The sequence below is a fragment of the Nothoprocta perdicaria genome, unplaced genomic scaffold, assembly GCF_003342845.1.
Source record: "Nothoprocta perdicaria isolate Ctin4 unplaced genomic scaffold, notPer1 scaffold_96, whole genome shotgun sequence".
NCBI classification, from domain to species: Eukaryota; Metazoa; Chordata; class Aves; order Tinamiformes; family Tinamidae; genus Nothoprocta; species Nothoprocta perdicaria.
Genome location: NW_020456265.1, coordinates 2,661,524 through 2,683,503, shown reverse-complemented (window position 1 = coordinate 2,683,503; position 21,980 = coordinate 2,661,524). Strand labels below are relative to the sequence as shown.

At 52.1% G+C, this 21,980-nt stretch overlaps 1 protein-coding gene across 1 annotated transcript; it reads left to right on the top strand.

The window, feature by feature from the left end:
• The first annotated feature begins 655 nt into the window (after window positions 1-655).
• Window positions 656-21,750, top strand: RIPK4 (receptor interacting serine/threonine kinase 4). Its single transcript, XM_026053056.1, has 8 exons — window positions 656-837; window positions 8,753-9,044; window positions 15,877-16,025; window positions 16,572-16,621; window positions 17,675-17,833; window positions 18,789-18,895; window positions 19,410-19,671; window positions 20,188-21,750. The coding sequence occupies exons 1-8, from the start codon at window positions 656-658 to the stop codon at window positions 21,354-21,356; spliced, it is 2,370 nt and encodes a 789-aa protein (XP_025908841.1). The 3' UTR covers window positions 21,357-21,750.
• The last annotated feature ends 230 nt before the right edge of the window (window positions 21,751-21,980 follow it).

Sequence of the window (21,980 nt, the reverse complement as noted above, 5' to 3'; positions counted from 1 at the left end):
ACGGCCCCAAACCCTTCTCCCTTCGGGGCGACACAGCCGCTCCGGGAAGCGTCCCGCCCTGGGAGGCTTTTCCAGCGCTTCGCAGCTCCTCCGGGAGCAGAGGGAAGGGAGGGCACCCCACAGCCGGCCCGGGACACTCGCCCAGCCTTGCCAGGCGCGTCCAAGCCGCGGCATTCACCCCGGCACCAAGAAATACCCYGGGGGCTCTTCCGAACCTCCAGCCCCACGCCGATCCAACATCACACAGTCTTAAACAAAAAATAAAAATTAAAGTGTATATATGTATATAGTGCTCGGTACATAGGCATATAGCCCTGAGCTCGGCCGAATCAAGCTCCGGGGGCAGTAAGAGCGAGCACGGGTTTAACAGAGCGCGTCAGGCTGCGGGACCGGCCGGGGCGCGGGGTCGGGGTCGGGGCCGGGCGCGGGGGGKCCCCGGGCCCGGCCCCGACCCCGACCCCGCGCCCCGGCCGGTCCCGCTTGGTCCCAGTCGGTCCCAGTTGGGCCCTGTTGGGGGGTGGCGGCCCAGGAAGTGTCGTCAGGCCCCGCTCCGCCCCCGGCCGCCCTGACTCACCTGGGCCGGGCCGGGCGCGCAGCGCTGCGCAGAGGCGAGCCGAGCCGAGCCTAGCCGAGCCGGGCCGGGCAGCGCGGGGCCATGGCGCGGGAGGGCGGCTCGCCCTGGGCCGCGGGGCTGCTGCGGGCCTTCGAGGAGGGCGAGTTTGGCGGCTGGGAGAAGATCGGCTCGGGCGGCTTCGGGCAGGTGTACAAGGTGCGCCACCTGCACTGGAAGACGTGGCTCGCCATCAAGTGCTCGCCCAGCCTCCATGTGGACGAGAAGTAAGGGACGGGACGGGAGCCTCGGAGMGGGACGGGAAGCTCCCAGGGCAGGGAGCCCCGGCGTTTCTTTCCCCCGTGCGTTTCTGTGCTCGGCTCAGCCTGCGGAGGCCGGTGCAGATGCAGCYGAGTGCGCCCGAGAGCCGCTCAGGCGCGACTCTGCCCCGCCGCTGCAGCTATTTATCATTATTATCATTATYATTATTATTATGAAGGAGCAAAGCAAGGGGGTCGCCCCGGGCGCAGCGGAGGCAGCGCCGCAGTCGGGTGTCCCCGGGCGGACACGGTCCTGGTGGYGCTCGCGGGAGCCCAGCGCAGCTTTCGTTAAATGGTGCGCGGGAAATGTGCAGATGAGGCGCTCCGGGACGTGGCTTAACGGGTGTAGTGGTGAGGGGCTTCGGGCTGGACGCGATGGKCTTCATCCAGAGTCTTCTCCAGACATAATGATTCCATGAACTGTGTCCAGAGGGGCCAGCCGCCCTTGGGAGCAGGCTGAGCTGCTCGGCCGCTGGGAGAGCGTTGGGAGCAGCAGCCGTAGCGCAGCCCCTGCCTGCCCCTTGGAGCATTTGGGGAGGGTTTTGCCCTCCCTGCTTGTGCCAAAGTGCAGCACCCGCTCCACTGACAGAGGGAGCGCAAAAGGAGCGAAAAGGCGGGATGGGGCCAGGTGGAAGGGGGTTGCTCGGGGCCGCAGCGCCCCCCTGCAGCGCGCGCCCCGCGTGGGGTGCCGCCGCCCTGGGCGCTGCCCTTGCGGTGGCCTCGCGGCGAGCGAGGCCGGCGGCGGCGATGGCAGCGTTGGCCGCGCTCCGCAGCCCCGGGCTGTGCTGTCTTTCAGGACCCGGTGCTGAAAGGAGACCTGCTGGCCGAGGTGTCCGCAGGCCGCAGCTTGGGGCCSGCCGGCGTTCCCGCCACCGGGATGCCCCATTCCCAACGGGGCAGCCTCGCGCGCGCCGCACGTGAAGGTGCTGCAAGGTGGGAACCTCCTGCAGCTCCTCTCCCTCTGCCACCGGCCCGCGGTGGAGACGGGACGGTCGGCCTGCGTGTGATGTGGGCCTGTAGCGTGGGGGTCTAGGGGAGGAAGGTCATCGGAGGCGCCTGTAGAAGCGTCCGTCCCTTCCGAAGGACGGGACCCCGCAGGTCAGCGTGTGTGTGCGGAGTGAACGCGGCCGGGTCGCGTTCGTGGAGCTCTTGCAGCTCCGCCTGCAGCTCCGGGGACTTTGCCAGCTCRCGAGCTGATTCTGCAGCACGTTTTTGGTGTGGGGCGGTTCGGTCACAAAGGGTGTCCCATGTTGCAGCCCCTGCAGGAGGAGAGGACAAKTTTCCCCCAGGATTTGTCCAGGGTTGCTAGGATGGGGGAACCTCTCACACATTAGCTGATTTGCTGGCTTTGCTGTAGGCAAGGCTGARAGGATGCAAGGAGAGTTGAAAGGCTCTTCCCTTAGAAGAGGAGAGGGGGAGTTTGAAACATGCAGAGGGTGACTGGGATGTCTGTGAACCTGATAGAAAAGGTGTCAAAGCCACAGCTTTGAGGTTGTTCTGGAGTAGCTTGCAAGCCCTCCTAACTTTCTTAAGCTTCAGACTGTTTTTCAGACGTGATGATTATTGAGGCCTGGCCAAAAATTGGTGTAGCAAACAAATTTCTCAGTTACAATGGAAATGTCTCTTAAAAGTAAGCAGAAAACTTACTGCACTTTTCATTTGCAGAATATGCTTAGAGAGTATTCCCCAAAGCAGACATTGTGCCTCGAATCTGATGCAAATCAAACTTATTTAAGGTACAAATTCATATTGAAGACATATAAGAAATATATCCCATTCACATACTTGATCTTATGCTGCTTCTGTTTTTGTTGGAAGTTTGCAGAAAATWTATCCAAAAGCTGATTTTTACAGCCCGAGGCCAATGTTGGGTAGAGAAGAACCTCRGGATGCTCAGTAATAGAAAGTTCAGCGTCCTGAGCCTTGGGAGGTGTAACTCCTTGTACCAGGCCAGGCTGGGAGTCAACAGGCTTGCAGAGAAGGGCCTGGGAGTCCTGGTGGTCCAGCTGACATGGGCCATCAATGTGCTTTTTTAGCAAAGAACAACCCCCTTTTCTCTGGGCTGTATTGAGAACGTTGTCCGCAGGTCAAAGGAGTTGATCCTTGCCCTCTGCTCAGCCCTGGTGAGGCCTCATCTGGGGTGACGTGTCCAGTTCTGGGCTCCCCGGTAGCAGAGAGCCATGGAGTGTTGGTGGGAGCGCAGAACAGGGCCTCTGAGATGATGAAGGGGCTGCTCCTCTCGTGAGAGGAGAGGTTGGGAGAGCTGGGCCTGAGCAGCCTGGAGAAGAGCAGGCTGCGGGGGGACCGATCGGTGTGCATAAGTATCGAATGAGAGGTTGTAGGGAGGATGGGGTGAGACCCTTTTCAAGGGTGTCCAGAGGCAGGATGAGAGACAACGGGCACAAACTGAAACGCAGGAAGYGCCATCTGCACCTAAGGCAAAGCCTCCTCGCTCTGAGGATGCCTGAGCACGGGAACAGGCTGCCCAGAGYGCTTGTGGAGGCTCCGACCTTGGAGCTACTCACAAGCTGCCTGGGCAGGGCCCTGGGCGACCTGCTTTGGGTGACCCTGCCTGGGCGAGGGCGGCTTTGGACGAGGCCTCTGTAGGTCACTTCCAACCTCAGCTGTTCYGTGGTTCTGTGGTGCTGCCAAGTGTTGTAACGTGGACAGTTAGGTTAGAGATCTGCTGTGAAATCTCTGTATTACTGTCCAGCCTGTTCATTACTGCTCATTGCTGCTGAACTGAGTGCCACTTGTCTTTCAATGGTTGCAAGGTGTGTGCAAGTGTCCTACGAACACGAAGGGTTCAGGAAGCAAAGCTGCCTGCAGAGCTGGGGAGCTCTGGGGGCACGGGGCTCCTACAGCTTTGACAATCTAATCACTGAAACGTTTTTCTGGTTTTACGACAGCTTTGGGGTTTTAGAGGCCACGGGGTGTTACTGAAACACCGTTGCTTACGTTACAAGTTGGGCCTTGGGGATCCTGATCCCAGGCTCTCTGAGCTGTCTAGCTGCATATCTAGGTTGTCTGGCTGTATAACTGTATATAATATATATATATGTATATATGTATATGTATATATCATTAATCCAGGAGATGACCCGGACTAGCCACTTGTTGGAAACCCCTAAAGCAGCAGGGTTGGAGGGGCTGTCACGGGAAACGCTGGCAGCGTAACACAGAATTGCTTTTATTTGTTTGGTGCTACATGAAACCCCTGCTTGTAATGGTTTGGAGGTGGCACTGCTTTGTAGTCTCTCTTGCTGTGTTTTTGCAGACAGGTACTTGGAATAGCTTCCCTGGTAGAGTCCTCAAGGAGGAAAAAAAAAAGCCCTGAATGTACAGCCAGAAGTGTTTCTACACTTAAATCCAAGTCCTCTTAGACTGCTGAGCCAAATTCCATTTCCAAYGCCCTGTTTGCTCCCACTTTCCGTCCCCAGCGAAGGCAGGAGATGTTCAGTGTGCAGGAGGTAGGCGTTCAACAGAAGCCTGAGGAAGAAGGTGCACAAGCCAGAAGCCTCCAAGACTTGCGGTGGATAAAACCACCCTTTTGCTTTAGCCCTGCTGGCCAGAATGGAAGTCTGATCTGGGAAAAAAAGGAGAGTGTCAAGCCCTGAGAGAGCAAGCTGTTGTGGGTTTCCTGTGGCTGAATGTAACACATACATATATGCACAGGAACAAGTACAGGCCTTAATGAGCATGAGTAATGCTCATTCCCAGCGAGGGCTCTTGACGAGAGGCGCTGGTGGTTGGGTTGGGGTGGCTGCAGTGGGATGGGGACAGGGGGTGCCATGCGGGTTGGGGGGATGACCCAAACCCGGCACGTGCATCCCATRTGGGACCATGGTTAATCACTCATAGAAACACCCTGCTCTAGGCAGAGGCTGCATTTATGTAGGTGAGGGACCAAGGTGGGTGAACGTCTGCTCTGTCGGGCCCTGGATGTGTGGGCAGAGCTTGATACTCACCTTGSSCCCYTYMARRRSMRGGSYYYYMAGTGCCCTAAGTGTCCTGTGATAACCCGGCACAGCAGGGCTGTGACTACAGCTCTGCGGGGGGCTGATGGCCCGGCAGGGTCTGTGAACCTGAAACATGAGGTCTTTGTATTTRTTTGTTTATTTATTTATTATTCCCTGTAATCTGGCCTAACACTATGTCCTGACAAAACAGAGGTGTGTGGGGGGTGTTGTTTGTTGGTTTATTTGTTTTTCTTTTGTGAACTGCTCCGTAGAGATAGTGGTATGTGCTTCACTGTCTGCTCTCAATGCATGTGAAAAGGGCTGGTGACAAAACGCCAGGGTGTCCTGTCTTTATGCCAGGGTATTGTCCTGCCTTTAGGGGTGCCTCCATCATGGGTGGTCCCCCACAGCATGGGAGGAGCTGGACAGAGCTGGGTCCCTCCTGGCTGATCTGCCTCTGAACCGGGAACAAGGAACTCACTCCGTTAGCCCCCACCAGACTTTTCAGGGTTTCCCTAGAATGATTTCAACTCTTCTGCCCCAAAATCTGTGGAGGCCATGTATGTGTTTTGGGGAGGAGAATGCAAAGCTGCACGGACTCCCTCAGGAGTTCCGTGGGTTTCTGCAGCAAGCTCTTTGGGGCACTGGAAACAGTGCAGGAGAGGCGAGCCCTGGCTTTGGGGCAGGGTGACGGGCACGAGAAGGTCCCTCATTTCTCCAGAGAAGCCAGGGAGTGAAGCGACATCAGCTGGATTGGAGTCCGGCTTCCAGTAGAAGCAGACAGAAGTGCCAGGGATGTCAAAGGTCCCGCATATTAATTTATGTAATCCGCCTAATTGCTTTGAAAAAGGCTGGCTGGCTTTAKTGTCCACCCTCTGTGACGAGTCTGTCTGTCCCTGAGCCCAGTGCTGGGTCTCTATTGCTGCTGTTGGGCAGGGGGAGGGTTTGCACCCCCAGGCCTACAGGAGCTCCTGCAGGCAGCCTCTTTGGCTTTAAATACAGTGTAATAGTGTTAGGATAAAGCGTGGAAAGGGAAATGAAGCCAACTTGCTCAGAGAAGATAGTTCTCTTTTAATCAAGCTGATATTAAACAAAACGCGGCATTATAGCTGCAAATGAAGAGAGGCTGATCTTAGGCTTCTTGACTGAAAAGCCTTCAAATTTAACTTTGTAAGGATCTTTTTCTTCCTTTGAAGAAGCTCCCCTCGGTGATAGTGTGGAATGATTTCTGGGCTYTGTGAGTGGTGTAAGAAAAACGCACTTTGATCTGTTGAAACCCAGCCTGGGTGATACCCGCAGCACCCTTTGCTGCAGCTTTGGCACTTGAGTATTGAGGTGACGGGCGCACTGAGAGCACCTAGGGCTGCCTGCAGTGCCAGGCCCGCCTTGCACTAGGAGAAGGAAAGGTAAAAGACCTGAAAGACGCTTCGTCTTTGCCTGATGGAGAAGATTTGGGGCTAAAGTGCTGSTTGTGTGAATAGAATTGATGTAAACGCACTTCAGGACACGACTAAGATGATTGAAAATTGACAGAGTTACTTACCCTGTGCCGTAGTGGCTCCATCAGATCACTAGCTGTTTAGATTTTGGATATGGAGAGGTGCTGAAGGTGGTAACTGTTGTGTGTGATTTATTTTATTTTATTGGTCAACCAAATTAGGAAAACGGCTCTTGTCTGCTAGTTCAGTGGATAAATTGAGTAGTAGAAGAGCCTAGTCCAAAACAAGGACCGTTTTGCTTTGTTACATTTGGGGATTCTCCCCTCACCTTTCCCTTACATTTGGGAATTCTCCCTCCCGAAAACACCCCATTTGGAGCAGGCATTCCCTCTGCGTTTGGCGACGTGTTTGAGGGCTTTTGCTAGCCCCAAGCCCCGTCGTCGCTGGCAGCCTCGTGGCTCCGGTTGTGCCTGAGCTGTTGCAGGGCCTGCCAGGGCCCAGCCGGCTGTTTTCCACCAGTGACTYGGCGCTGCCGAGGCCGGGGAGCTCTGTTGGCTCCGCATGTGGCTCCGGGGCAGGGAGCGGGCGCGTTATTCCGCGGCGCTCCCTTCCCGCATGCCAGGGAGCGCGCCGGGGCCTTGGCTGCAAAGGCAGTTGTTTCCCAGGAAAGCTGCTGTAGGGAGCAGCGGGAGCCAGCACAGGTAACAGAAAAGAGAGATCTCTCTTATCTCTTATCTCTTTCCTCCGCCCTGACTGATTTTGTATTACTCCTTTAAATAACCTCTCAGCCTTATCTTGCCTCTGGAATAGCCCAGTCGAGCTCCTTCTYGCCAGGGAGCATTGACTGCCGGCACCAGTGCTGGCGGCTGCGCTCGCTGCCGGCTCCCAGAGCAGGACAGGCTTTCCTCCCCACAAAACGCAGCMGGCCTCGCTTTCCTCAGCCTCCATGGGGCCGTTCCCCCCAGAGGCCGAGCAGGAGCCTTTGCCCAGCTCTGCGGCAAGCAAGGAAGCTCCTGGTGGGAACCTGGTGGCTCATCCTGCTCCTTGATGGTATTTGTTGCACGCTGCAGTTGGGTTGGGATCTGGCCCCAAGTGTTTCCCAGAGCTTTTGGGGCCTGGCTGGTGGGAGTACCTAAAGCAAGAGGGGCCGGAGCCCACCAGGGCTTGGAAACCTTCCGTAGYAGCACCGGGTGGGAGCGCCTTCCTTGTGGGCTGTTGTGCCTGGTGTGCAGGTRCTTGCTGAGCTTCCTATGCAAACCTCAGGGGTGTCCCAGCATGGCAAGGGGTTCCAGAGCCCTGCTTTGGAAGAAAAAGTAGAAAAGTTCTGCTCTACTTTAGGTCTGTGCTCAAACGCTGTCCTGTTGCTTTGGGCTTTGCCCTCTGTAGTTTTCCACTCCTTAGGGGTGTTACAAAAGCTGTCATGTGTTAGGAGAGCCTCTGCGTAGGGAATGTTACATACCTGACCCCACTTGGTCCTGTTGGTGGCGGGTGGCTGGAGAGGACTGTCAGCACCCGTGACCCAAAGCAGGCCCGTGTGCCGCCTGTCCCCGTTAACAGCCTGTCTGGGCCCTTCTTCCTGGCTCCGCTTGGAGGGCGCACAGGCAGAGCCGGRGCTGGCAGGTTCGTGTTCTGGACTTGCCTCCAGCCACACACACGCTCCCGGGCAGCCGCAGCGGGAAGGCAGCGCGCCAAGGGCRGAAGGAGGCCGTCGCAATTACGGGTCTTGACCCGGGAGGCTGCGCCTCGGCCTGACTAACGCGTGGCCCTTCGCGGGGTCACACGCGGAGTGACCTGGAAACGGCCCGCGAGCGCTCGCTCCCCGGGCCGCCGCTGCTGCGTTACATAAGCCCAAATTGCGGGCTGCCCGTCGCCGGCCTTCGCGCTGTAGAGCTCCGTGAACGTCACACTGAAGTGATCGGATCTGGGTTTTGAGGAAAAGGAGGCGTTTGCCACATCCATCTAATTCCACAGCGGACAACTTTCTCTCCCAAATAAAAAGTCGGTGGGATTCCTGTCCCAGCTCCTGGGTCTCTGCATGGGTAGCCCGTGTCAGCAGGGCAGCTGAAGCGATAGTGGCCGTGTTCGCTTCTGATTAATGCAGTCCTGTGACTCACGAAAAGCTAGTGGCTTCAGCCCAAGGAGTTATGGCAGAGGGAAATCCTGCCACTACCTGCGCGCTTGCTCTTAACACAACAGCAGGAACATCAAAGCGAGGAGACGGGCCTTGTGCTAGGGCTGCTGGCACTGCGGAGGTGTGCAGCTTACCTGTGGGTCAGCAGCCASGAGCTGCCTCTCATCACAAGCACAAAGCAGAGGGGGGAAATGCCCAAGTGTTCCTGGGCTACAGGCTCGAGATGGAGCATGGCTCAGCCAAGCAATGCCCATGACATTTGTTTTCCAGATTCGTAGAAAATTAAGTGTTTGCATGTTTGGGAAGGAGGAAACAGCTACTCCATCCTTCATCCTATGTTCTCTTTTACGCAGGGAGCGTATGGAGCTATTGGAGGAAGCCAGGAAGATGGAAATGGCAAAGTTTCGCTATATCCTTCCTGTTTATGGCATCTGTAAAGAGCCGGTTGGCCTGGTCATGGAGTACATGGAAACAGGATCTCTGGAAAAGCTCCTGGCTTCYGAACCGCTGCCTTGGGAATTGCGCTTCCGAATCATCCACGAGACCGCGGTGGGRATGAACTTCCTGCACTGCATGTCCCCCCCACTGCTCCACTTGGACCTCAAGCCTGCAAACATCCTGCTCGATGCCCACTACCACGTCAAGGTAAGTGCCGGGCACCCTGTGCCAAACACACGTTTGCGGTGCTGTGTTTTCCTGCCTGGCTCCTGCTGAGCTCACAGGCCTGGGAGAAACCAGGAGCGTTGCTTTCAGGTTGGGAAAATCCTTCCCCCTGCCCAAACCCCTCCAACCCCAACACTTTCCCAAGTGATTTATGTGTTTTTTTTGATACATAAAGTATCTACAAAAGTAGAGTGGGGAGATGATGAGAACTCTCGTGAAGTTTCAGAGGTGTGGTAGTGCAGCAGGCTTYGACTTTGAGGCTTCATAGGTTCTGTCTTAAACTTTCTTCCTGTAGTGTCATGGGGCAGGTGACAGCAGAGAGGGAAAATCGGTGTGAACCTCTAAACCATCTCTGCCACCTCGGCAGCTCACACTAGCAACTTGTTCTTATCTTCCTGCTTTGTGCCCTGTGTTAATGCAAATCCAAAATCTAGGYAGCGTCTGGAGTCCAGGGAAGCAGAGCTTTGCCAGAAGCAAATTATTATCTCCCGTTCATTTGCTGAGAGAGCGTGAAATGAATGAAGAAGGATTTCTGTCCTGTCTGCTTAATGCCTATCACAGAGGAATTGAGGAATTTTTTATGKCTCTGTCAGCATCATATTCTTTTCACAATCAGTTTCCAGAGCAAGCTAGCAAATTTGATGGCCTTTTCTTGTGAGAACCTGTTTTGGCAGCTGGGCTAAGGAGTTTGTGCTTCCTTTCTGATCCTTCCTACTGCAGGAGAGAGGGGCTGGAATCCTACCTTTTCACAGGTGTTTTCAATTAGGTGGCCAAACTCTTAACCTTGGAACTGTAGAATTAATCATGCTGCCAGGTGCTGTTAACTGAGCACAAGAGGTTATCTTGCATGTTTTTATCAGGGTCGTCATATGTTTGCTCTCCTTTTCTGTCCCCCTCAAACTGGCCAAGTGCCTTTGATCTTGCTCTACTGTTCTGAAAGGAAAATGGCCCTGTATATGGCCCTGTATTTTCTGTATAGGAAAATGGCCCTGCTGGTGTTAGGAGAGGGCTGGAGCATGGTCTAAAGAAGTCAGGCCTGAGATGAAGTCTCAAGCTTTTTCACCAGGCCTTTTTGGTGGATTTTCTTCCRGAGATAGGAGGTAGCTATTGGCAATTCATGGTACTGTTACCAGAACATCATCATGGTCTGAGCTGTTAAAAGTGTATTCTGATATGTTGATGCTTAGAGGCCGTTGGTAAATATTTATTTACCTGAAGTTCGTTCTTGCATAACTTCTTAAATTCCTATTTTTTGACTCATCACAAGCCAAGATATGAAGGCTGTGTTGTTTTCCACCTTTTCAGCAGCCTCTATCTGGATGGTGATGTAAGACAAGGGGGGCAAAGTACAAAATGTAAAAATAATTTGCTGCTGAGGTCATTGTTGACATCAAATACAGTGACTGCTCTGTATATGAAACACATGACGATCTTCAGGCTTTCTCCATTAAGTTCAGAGAAGAAAGGYCTAATCCAAAGGATTTTCCAGCCAGCATTCTTCCAGGTCTGCAGGCATCTTGGAAACCCCTCCAGGCAGCGAGGCAGACATGCGAACCTACATGCAAACCAAGAGAGATGTGTATTCTGTGAGGAGCCTCCACTTTAAAAATGTGGCCCCAAACCTTCTTTTTGTATCATGTGAAACTTGTAATTACATTTCGGACCCTGCAGCTTGACTTAATGTGCATTTTCCTGCTGCAAGGCTAATGAAGCCAGCGATTGAAGTGTTTTTACCTTTAAAATGCTAGCGTTAATTTAGTAGGTGACCCGTCCCTAAGAGAATCCTCAAGGATCCTAATCCTAAAGAGATGCTGCAGACTGCGAAAGAGGAGTTGGGAGGTGGGGAGGACTTTTTTTTCCAAACTGTTTGCCCTTGAGCCAGGAAGCAGCCTCCCAGGGCAGTGCATTAGAAAGGCTTCGGAGCCCTGTTGCTACAGTTAAATGGAAACAACGCCCTTCTTTTACAAGCACAACACTTGCTTTAAAGCCCCAAGTGAGGATGATGACTAACGCAGCGGTGGTGCTCAAAACTTATCATCAAGTGGGTGCCTCTGAATCGTAAAGCTCCCTCCTGGGTGTTACATAAGAGTTTGTGCTGGATTTTGCTTTTGGGAGGATAATTAGGAGCGTGGGGTTAGCTGGAGCAGGGACAGATAGCTGTGCATTGGCTTCTTTTTTTCCCAAAGGCACATTGGGGATTCCTTGGCTGCTTTTACTAAATAGAAGCTATACTCTTAACTATATATATTTATACATATATATTATATATATAATATATAGTTTATTARCTATAATAACTATATATAGCTATTATAGTTAATATTACATTATATAACTATAATAATTATATAATATAGTGTGTGTGTGTGTGTGTRTATATATATGAATGATAGTGTCTTGTTGCTTCTGTGGGGTGCATGCCTGCTCCTCAACAAGTGTTGGGCCCCTGCGCTGAAGGAGCCTTTGCTGGGTGCTTCCTGCCCACCCTGCTCTGGTCCCTCTCAGCAGCCTGAAGTCRTGTGGGTTCCTTTGGTTGGATTCTTCCGTACCCAGGCAGCTTTGCTGGGAGGGATCRGGCCCCTTCTGGTGAAAATAGTGTTTGTCTTCCCTGCTCTTCTTGCTTGCATTTCATACAGGCAGCTTCGCAGTGCTTCTGGGCTGTTCCATACGCAGCTTTCGCTGTCTGGATGGCATGGAGCGAGCCCTGCCAGCCTCCCTGCCAGCCGTGSAGCTCTCCCTTGAGCTCCCTGTGCTGTGGCAGTGGCTGTCAGGGAGCCGGTGCTGGGAAGCAGCGCTGCCTTCCAGCACTGTCCATGTGGGCTCTCCGCCTGCTAACAGCCTCATCCAGTGGGATGTGTCTCCAGGGCCCTCCGTGGGTCCCCGTACGCTGCAATCTCTCTCTGTCCCAGCTTGCTGCCAGCTACCGTGCCCACACACCCTCTGTGTTACTGCACAGCGGCTTTCATGCCTTCAGTATCTCGTGGTTTTGTTCAGACTTTTAAAATGAAGTCAACTTGCAACTTAATACCTTTAGGGAAAAGCGTTTTTATGGGTTCTTGATTCTGCTGTTATCCCGCCTGGTATTTGTGGCTCCCCGTCTTGTCTCGTAATTGGTAGGATTTGCAAGTGTGCATTTTTCATCACCCAGATTTTGCTCTCTAGATCTTGATTCAGGATGAGCAGGTCTCAGCCCTGCGCTGCTTTCAGCTCATTGTGGTTGCTTTTTTTACCTTGCCCTTCCAGCTTAAATCAGTGTGAAGTTCAATGCTGCGTCGTGCCGTGCTGCGGATCATACTAAAGCGTGGAGAGGTTGCCTCTGTGGTTGGCACCTTCATTTAGTTTTGCCAAAGAGCTGCAAACATTCCCGAACGTGGAGGAAGATGATGAACAGTTTGCCTGAAAACCCATGTTTCTCAGAAAACTTTCTAATATGCTGTAGGTCACAGTAATACCAGAGGGCAGGCTGGTAAGGTAGGTTTCTTTGATTAGAGTAGCTGATGTAGATAACAGCCACGTTTTCATCGGCTGCAACTGCTCCCCTGTCATTAGCAATGAGAACTGGGCCTTGTTCTGCGTGTCCCTCTCCCCATGGCCAGCCCTGCTGTTCACCCTCTCCATGTGGGGCTGTTGTTACACGGCTCCTTCATCCCAGCCAACAAAGCTGGTTTTCACCTTGATGCATTCTGGAGCAGTGGTGCAGAGGAGAGAACAAGAGTGTCCCTGTAATGGTAGTGCAGATCACTGTAGGTCCTGGAACAGGTTTTTGAGGAGTTGAAGTGTCGGAATAAGTTAGAAAAGGATGAAAGCACAGGTTGCTTCAGGAAACATTTGTTTCTGTAACTAACTGAAGTGAAGGTAAGTGCAAGGGCTAGCTGCATCTTCACTTGAAATCAAGGATATTATTTGCCCACCTAATTTCTAGTACCTCCCATCAGTAGCCTGTGGAAGCCTTCTACAACTGTCTGGCCTTTCCAGAAGAAAGGACACCGATAAACGTGGTGGCGTTCTCAGTATCTGAGCGTGCAGAGACTTTGGACTGACACAGACATTGGATATGCCTTCCTGCAGAGATTAAAAATTAATCTGACCGCTTTATTACCTGTTGTATGAAGCAAACCTTTCGGTGAACCCGATCCCAAGTCCAGTGCAGTGGACTTTTGAGCCTTATCTGCAGAAAAATAACATGCAGGATTAGGAGCTAAATACACACTTTGGAATAGCCTGCCAGGAGCCACCAGTGAAAGTATTGTCCAAGCAGTATTTTTTGTTTCCAGGAGCTAGATCTCTTCCTGTTGGGAAATAGCTGGATTTACTGTTCACGGTCGTTACTTGAGCATATCTACTACAGAGGAGGAAAAGAACTGTGGTCTCTTACAGAAGCTCCAAAAAATAACTTGACAAGAAAAACTTTGCAGCTTTGCAAAACAAAACAAAAAAAAATGGGGGGCTTTTAGCGGGAGTGGTGCCCTGATGTGAGCCTGGAAGCTCTCGGGGTGTCGGGGAGGACGAGGCGGCGCTGCCGCGTACGGGCGCTCCGAGCTGGGCGCCCGGCCGGCCCCGCRTACCCAGCAGGACTGGGTACACGACCAGCAGCTTAAAGGCAAAACACATCAGTGAAATGGCGGCGTTTCCACCCACTGCACAATTCCCACTGATGTTAAAAGGAACGGCATGACTAATGCCCCGCGTAGCGTGGAAAATTTACCCTAGAGGGACTAGAGAAACCCACAAACGCTGTCTTGGGAACCCTGCTCTTTCGCTGCAGCCCGAGCGATGCACGGCTTGACTTCCCAGAGCTTTCTGCAGGATTTGCTACAACAGAAGCACGTCCCTGCAGACAAATTTCCTTTTAATCTCCATAAAACCTGACTCTTCGCCCAGGCCAGGCTCACAGCGCTGGATCTTGTCTGCCCTGTGGGAGAGGGTGCCCCGTGTCTTGGCTCCTTCCTTAGCTCTGAGGTTGGCCCTGAGATCTCTCCCATGGAGCGTGTCGAGCCTCGTGTGCCCCACATGAGATTCGCTGGTGCCCGTGGCTGTTTTCTGAGCGCAGGAGTGTCGCTGCCTGTGCCCTCCGTGTTTCAGCGATTCTTACTGAACTTGCACAGCAGAAAAGCTGGGGTTGTTCAGCYAGGGAGGAAGGTGTATCGCTTTAATTACGCCCGCATGCCGTGTGGGTTTCTTCAGATGTGCCTAATTCCCGTACTTTGTGCTAATCAAAGGGCAGCGGAGCGCTGCCAGGCGGGATGCGCTCCGACTTGCACCGCTTGGGTCGCTCCTTGGGCTGACACGAAGGGCTGGCGCCCTGGCGGGCGGCAGCCCCCGGAGCCTCCCGATCCCGCAGCGCGGCCCGCGCCAGGAGTTGGGCCCTCGAGACGTGGGGCTCCCGCCTGCTCAGAACATCCCTGGGCTCCGGKATTCGCCTCCCTGAAGCCATTGGCAACCCCGCTGCTGATGTGTAACCCTAGAGGCCGGAGAAGCCACCCTGCCATGGCGCTGGGGGGAAGGAGGGCCCCTGGGCCCCCTCAGCTCCTTCCCGCCTCGCCCGACAGATSTGGGACACAGCGGCCGTCGGGACGGACGTAGCCGTGGGCTGGGACGCGGGACTCGTGCGGGCCCCACTGCTCYGGGGGGCCCCGCTGCCGGCGCCGCGTGGGCCTCGTCCCCTCGGGCGAGGGGAGATCCGTGGCGCTGGAGGCCGCCCGTGGGGCGCCGAGCTGCCCGCCCCGCGCTGTGGCGGCGACTGGTTCTGTGCTGTTTGTGGGGAGAAGCCTCTGGAGGCCTCAAGTCGGGGCCGATCTGAAAMGCGGCGACTTTGTTTCCTAATCAGGCCGTGTTGTTTTGAGGGAGAGCGCTCTCCAGGGAGAAGCTGCGGAGATCAAAAGGGCGCTAGGGGAGTAAGTCATTGAAAAACCTCTACCATTATTAGATATAAGGGATGTTTAAATCCGTTTGGAGGGCCGGGGGGAGTCTTGTCTGTTTATCTAGCGCGTAGGCAAAAATGGGTGGAATGAGTGGCCCGAGAGAGCYTGACTTGTGTTGAAAATTCCACCGTGGCATAATAGACATTTTTGACCAGTGGGAAATAAGTAACACAAAGGAAATTCCTTGCCTATCTGCTTGCTTGATGAGTGGCATGCCACTCGGAGCAAATGAATGCATATTTGTTTGACACTTCAAATTAAAGTGGAGGTGTGTTTTCCTTTTCAGAAACCTGCTGTCACTTGTTGTGTTCGTTTCGGCTGCGCTCCCCGCGTCACTGCACCGGCTCGCTCTGTTTGCGCGCTGCCAAAAAGAATTCCCTGACTTTTTTCCCTTTCCCTTCTCCGGCTTCGTGCCCCTGGAGTTGGGCTCTGTCCTTGTAACAGAGTGATGCCTAAAAGAGCAGTTCCCTCGTCCTCCTCGCAGCCTGCAAGCGGCTGCTCAGAGCTCTGCATTACACACAGGGTGATGCTTCATAGGGAAAGAAGGGGGGGTTGGGCAATAATTGCATGAACTTACAGTTTGCACTAGCTAAATTTGACTAGTCTTAAATTACAGTAAATTGTCCAACTGTTTTTTGTTTGCCCTCTAATGGGCTGACAAGCTGCTGCTTGCAAAAACTGCTTGTGTGTGTGCTTTTAACTTCGCTGTGGAGAAGAGCTGTGAGGAAAAGCCTACCATAGTTTTTCCTATCTCCATGCTTCTGAATGGCAGTTCACAATATTCCATTGGATTTTCCTGTTTCATCTGTCACTCATTACCCCACAAAAGTTTCTGTGTGACTCCCATGAAGTCTAATGGTAACGTGCACTTCTCTGTCCCCTTTGTTCTGCAGATTTCTGACTTCGGACTTGCAAAGTGCAACGGCTTGTCCCATTCCCATGACCTTAGCATGGATGGCCTGTGTGGCACGATCGCATACCTTCCTCCAGAGCGCATTAAAGAAAAAAACAGGTGCTTTGACACCAAACATGATGTGTACAGGTCAGTTCACTGTAGAAAAACCTAAAAGCACTTTAAATAATACTTCTTAAAAGTTATTATAAAACTTAATTGAGCACTAGATCCCAAATCCTGCTGGAAYCTCATCTTGCAAAAGCTTGTGTTTGTTTTGCTTAGTGCAAGGTTTTGCAGGGTAGAATCCTTTTTACAAGCTGTAGCTAATCCTGGGGTCTTGGGCATTTTAAGTAATTTCAGCCTGCATTTATTTATTAGGAACTGACATGGGAAGATCATTTAAGATGCAAAATTACAGCATCTGCAATAGTTCTCTGCCACACTCTGATTTTGTTAGTCCTAGTTTAAAGCAGTCAGTAAATGTAAGCAAGAAGCCATCGATCTGCAGTTAGTCCTTATGTTCACAGCTTCTGGTTCCTCCCTGAAAAAAAGAGACTTTCAAGTCAGTTCATGGGTACATCTTGCTGTGCGCTTGTCAGCTGAACTGGATTAAGAAATGAAAGCCAAGGACAGACAACTAATGAAAATAACCTACTTTTCCATGATAATTTTTTGATTTTTTTTTTTTTGTAGCTTTTCCATTGTCATTTGGGGAGTTCTTACGCAGAAAAAGCCTTTTGCAGGTAAGCCCGACTTAGGTGTGTTGTGTCAGAACTTCCTTCCTTTCTCCCTTCGATAAGCACRCTTCCTTCCTCGCCAGCTGGAGATTATAAGCTGAGATCTCATGCACTTCTTCCACGTTTCCAGTGTCTTGTATGGTGGACACTTGAACGTGATCAAATTTCAAGTCAACTTAAGTCCTCCCTGCCCAACAGGGGCAAAGCCAGAAGCTGTGCGGTCGCAGCAAGCCCCAGTCTGCCCCTCTGTCTCCTCTTGCTGGAGTTTGCTGCACAGCTCCCCATGAGCGTGGGGCCTGCTCAGACCCTGCCCAGGCGTTTGGAGCAGGGCAGGGGCACCTGGTGCTACAGCCGCTCCATAGAGAGGCTCTGCTGCCTTATTTGTACACTGTGGGCAGAGATTTGTTTATTTAAAAAAAAATAAAATCTGTCCATAAGAAAAGCCTTGTTCTGCCCCACAGTAAATGTACCAATATAGAAGCAGTTATTTGCTCTTTCTGACTATTTTCCTATGTTTATGACTAGTCTATGTATAGCAAACATGTTTGAGCAGGTTTATAGTCTGCTTATTAGCTTTTCTCCATTTAGCACAATGCTTGGCTTCAGAGTTGAGAGCCACAGTACAACACTATTTGCTCTTTCTTTGCCTTTACGAAAAGATTAGGTACTTGGCAAACATAAAATCTATAGTCCAATTTTATTATGGCACATAGGAAAATCTAGRGAGAATTTAGCAGAGAAGTGTGTTTTGTTTTGTAGTTTTGTTCTTTTGCCCTCTCTCATTTGGCCCAACCTCTTCTGTGGGTAGAAGGAGCACAATCACTGAAAGTGATTTTTTATTTTTTAACTGATATACTGGAAGTAAATGTTATTGAATTGCTGAATAAATTGTGGGAAAGTAAGCCTTAATTTCTCCCTTCATTGATGGAAGAAAGTATTCTAAATATAAAATCACAGGAAAACTGAGTTTCAATGTATTACACTCTTATTTTCTTAGAAAAGACAGAAATCCTGTCTTTTTTTTCTGAGAGTTCTTCATTGCGAGCTTTTGCTTTACAGAGGAAAACAACATTTTGCATATTATGGTAAAAGTAGTTAAAGGCCACCGCCCTGAGCTACCTGCTGTTTCCAAATCGAGGCCTCACTCGTGTAACAACTTGATCAAACTGATGCAAAAATGTTGGCAGGACGATCCTGGTGCGCGGCCAACGTTTCAAGGTAAGGCTTCCTGCTCGCCAGCGCGCCGGCCCCTTGCAGCCCAGGCCTGTGTCAGCCCCTGCGCTGGCTGCTGTGAGCCCTGGGGACAGCCGGGGACACGGGGCCGTGTGCCGCACACCCTGACACGGGCTGCTCGTTGCTCTGMAGGGGAAGGGATCAGCTGGGGACGTGTCTGACCATGGCGGTGTTATGTAAACACTTTGGGGGCAGGACCTGTGCGGAACCAGTTGAGCTGTTCAGGCAGTACCCCGGGGAGAGGGTTTGGGGTTGTTTCTCACTGTGTGCGTGTGTGTCAGGGCACATGCCAAGCCTGGATGTGGGCTGTTTACTAATCATACCGAAGCATGAAAGGCCCTGGCTCCTGAGATGTTGTTGTATGCCAAAAAAGTGAATTTTCTTAAAATAATCCATGCTTTTCTTTCTCTGGAAGTAAAAAAAAAAAAAATAGGCAGCCGTGGTGAAAGGTTTTGAYTCACCCTGAGCCCTCGTGTTACAGATGGAAAATTGCATCCTTCTGCAAATGCAGGAGAATGCAGTAATTACCATCTCAAAATATCATAATTTTAGCCTTACCTGGAGAGCTTAGCCTCTTTTCTCCCACGTCCCTCCCGAAGCATGGGGGCTGAGGGATCCCATCTTTCTGAAATACGTAGCCAAGTCTGCCACCCAGCCAGCAGMAGAGTGCTTCCCATTTCACAGCCTTTCAGCGTGGCCAATGTGTAATTGATGCTACATGTGAAACGGGTGTGAGCGTGAAAAGGAGCCGCTCAGCTAGTTGTTTGCACTCTGTTTTCAGTTACATACCTGTACCTAGTGATGTGGTGCTAGATGGCATGGCGAAAACTTTCACCCACAGTAACTAAACGCTGTTAAGCTCTAGTGATAGAGAAAGGCAGCAGGGCACCTCRGAGAAGTCTGCTATTAAAAGCAAAAACTTGTCATACTTTCTTCAAAGAAATCACCTCAGAAACGGAGGCCCTCTGTGAAAAACCCGAGGATGAAACCAAAGAAGTGCTGTCTCAGGACCTGGACACCAGGAGTTCCCCAGAGCAGCCCTCTGAGGTATTTTCTCTTTCAGCCTTCAAGCCCCAGCTAGTTTGGAGAAGAAACAGAGCCTTCTGTGACCTGTAACTTCCCAAGCAGCCTTCTCTTTGATGCTTCCCGGCACCTGCTTGCCTGGTGGAAGCAGGGCTTGGTGAAGGGTGGGAATGCAGAAGTGACAGACGAGGTCAGGAAAGCCGCCGGGCAGGCCGGAGCTCAAGTGGCTCCTCACATTGATAAGGGAGAACAGGACAGTTGGGAAGGGAAGGGAAGGTAGGAACTACCTGGGTGTGACGGATCTTGAAAATTGCTCTATACAAAAGCACCTTGTGGCTGTAGCGGCTGCCCGGAGAACTGCTGAAAGCTGCTCTCCAGCATCTGAAATTTTCCAGTGACCTTGCTCCTATGCTTCGTTTAATAAGAACAATGCTTAAAGGTTACCTGCAAATTAATGAGCTTAGGCTGCCTCTTGTACAGCCTCGTTCTCTCTTTTTCTTGCTGAGCTTTCTAAAATGTGCTTGTGCTTCTCTTGAAGGGAATGGCTGCACTATCCCAGCCAAAACAGGAGCCTGTTGCGGCATCCGTTAAGGATTACAGTCTTTCAGAGTTGTTGTCCCAGCTGGATTCAGGGATTTCTCAGACTATGGAAGGCCCTGAGGATCTCAGTCGCAGCTCTTCTGAGTCCAAACTTGCGTCCAGTGAAAATAAGCGGCTTTCAGGAGTCTCATCTGTAGATTCAGCTTTTTCATCTAGAGGCTCCCTCTCCCTTTCCTTTGAAAGGGAGACATGTGGGAATGGTAAGTGTGTGTGTTCTGTTGTTCTTCRTTCTGGAAATCTCCATTAGCCTTGTGTTCTCGTGCTGTCAGCACTACCAATTTGTTTACCGGAGGTGGTTACTCAAAGAAAATGAAKGAGGGGTTTTCCAAGCATGGTCTAGTAAGAAATAACAAATCTCACTGACTTCTGAAAACAAATGACTGACCTGAATTCCCATGAAAGTAATTACAGAATCAGGCATATAAAGGTTGGTCATTAGCTCAGCTTTTTGTTKGGAGCAGGACTATAGCAAACACCAGATCAGGTCAGCTGAGCTTGTGGCTTTTCCTCAGCTAAACGGAGCTCAAGTTTGAACATCTATTTTGAAAAGACTCCAGCTGCTTTATCAGCAGCAGCTCTCATGAATGCTTGCAGTAAATCACCTCAACATCCCCTCCCCTTTTTCAGTTCAGTTCAGTACTGCAAAGAACAGGCATCTAAAGCCACCAGTTGTGCTCTCTGGAGTCAGAATTGTGATAGTGTCTTTTTCCCTCTAGATATTGGAACTACAGACATACAGAAGAGGAAGCTAACGGAGGCCATTCTGTCCGGAGACACGAGCAAGCTGATGAAGATCCTCCAGCCTCAAGACGTTGATATCGTTTTAGATGGGAACTCCAGCCTTTTGCACTTGGCTGTTGAAGCTGGTCAAGAAGAATGTGTCAAATGGCTCCTGCTGTACAATGCCAACCCTAACCTCACCAACAGCAAAGGATCCACCCCTCTTCACATCGCCATTGAGAAGAAAGTGAAGAGCRTCGTGGAGCTCATTATGGCGAGGAAAATTAATGTTAATGCCAAAGATGAGGATCAGTGGACTGCTCTTCACTTTGCTGCCCAGAACGGGGATGAATTCAGCACCAAAATGCTGCTTGATAAGAACGCATCCTTAAACGAGGTAGATTTTGAAGGCAGAGCCCCAATCCACATAGCCTGTCAGTACGGCCAAGAGAATATCGTGCGGATCCTGCTCCGAAGAGGGGTTAATTTGGATATCAAAGGAAAGGATGACTGGGTGCCGCTGCACTACGCTGCCTGGCAAGGTCACCTCCCCATCGTGCGGCTGCTGGCCAAGCAGCCGGGTGCGAACGTGAACGTGCAGACCCTGGACGGGAGGACCTCGCTGCACYTGGCCGCTCAGCGCGGCCACTACCGCGTCGCCCGCCTCCTCATAGAGCTGGAGTGCGACGTGGACGTCGGCGACGCGCTGGCGCAGACCGCCCTGCACGTGGCGGCCGGCACGGGCCACACGAGCACCTCGCGGCTGCTGCTCAAGCACGGCGCCCACATCGGGGCGGCCACCGCCGAGGGATGCACCGCGCTGCACGTGGCGGCGCGCGGCGGCCACGTGGCCACGGCCAGGCTGCTGCTGGAGGCCGGTGCCGACGTCCTCGCCAGGGGCCCTGCCAGCAGGACTGCCTTGCACCTCGCTGCCGAAAACGGGCACTCCGAAGTCGTGGAGGAACTCGTCAGCTTGGGAAACATCGACGTTGCAGACGACATGGGGTTTACAGCCCTTCATCTGGCTGTAAGGGGAGGGCACACGAAAGCCGTGGAGGCTCTTCTGAAGCATGGGGCGCTGCAAAGAGCCACGTTTCAGTCCCCACAACAGCTTGCTCAGCAGACCAATAAAAGCTCAGTTAATGTGTTGCTAAGTGAGACTTAAGCAGGTTTGGAACCTGCTGCCTTCCTGCCCGCTGCAAGAAGGCGGCTGGAGCCTGGCTCGTGGGGACTGTCTCCAGCTGTGCAAAGGCCCCTCCTCAGCAGTGTCAGCAAATGGACTGAGGTGCAGCCAGCCCAAAACCACTGGCGTGCGAGTGTGTGAGGGAGGGCACGCACGGCCTAAGGCTCAGTGTAAGGCCAGGAGCCGGAGTCTGCTGCACTGTGGTCTGAGCTGGTCCTTCTGAGCGTCTGCCCTGTCTGTAGAAGGAGGCTCCTTTCCTAAGGATGATGTGAGAGGACAAGTGGTTTGGGTTTTCCTGTTTGTTTGTTCTGGATGTGTCATGCTAACGAGTGTTCTGCCTTCCTTTCTTCAGAAAAAGAATGGATGGGAATAAACCAGAATGAATTTCTGGTTTATTATAGTGCTTTATAATTTATGCTTAAAGCCTCTATGGAAGGATAAACAGAACACCAATCTACTTGTAATGAATGCAGGAGATGAGGAAAGAGCTCCTTAAGATACACTTAACCCTGCAGGCTGGCTAACTTGCAGTGTCAGAGGACACTCCTCCGCTTAATGGAGAAACGCAGCTTACGGACCTCAGTGCTCTCAGGAGGCTTGAGAGGA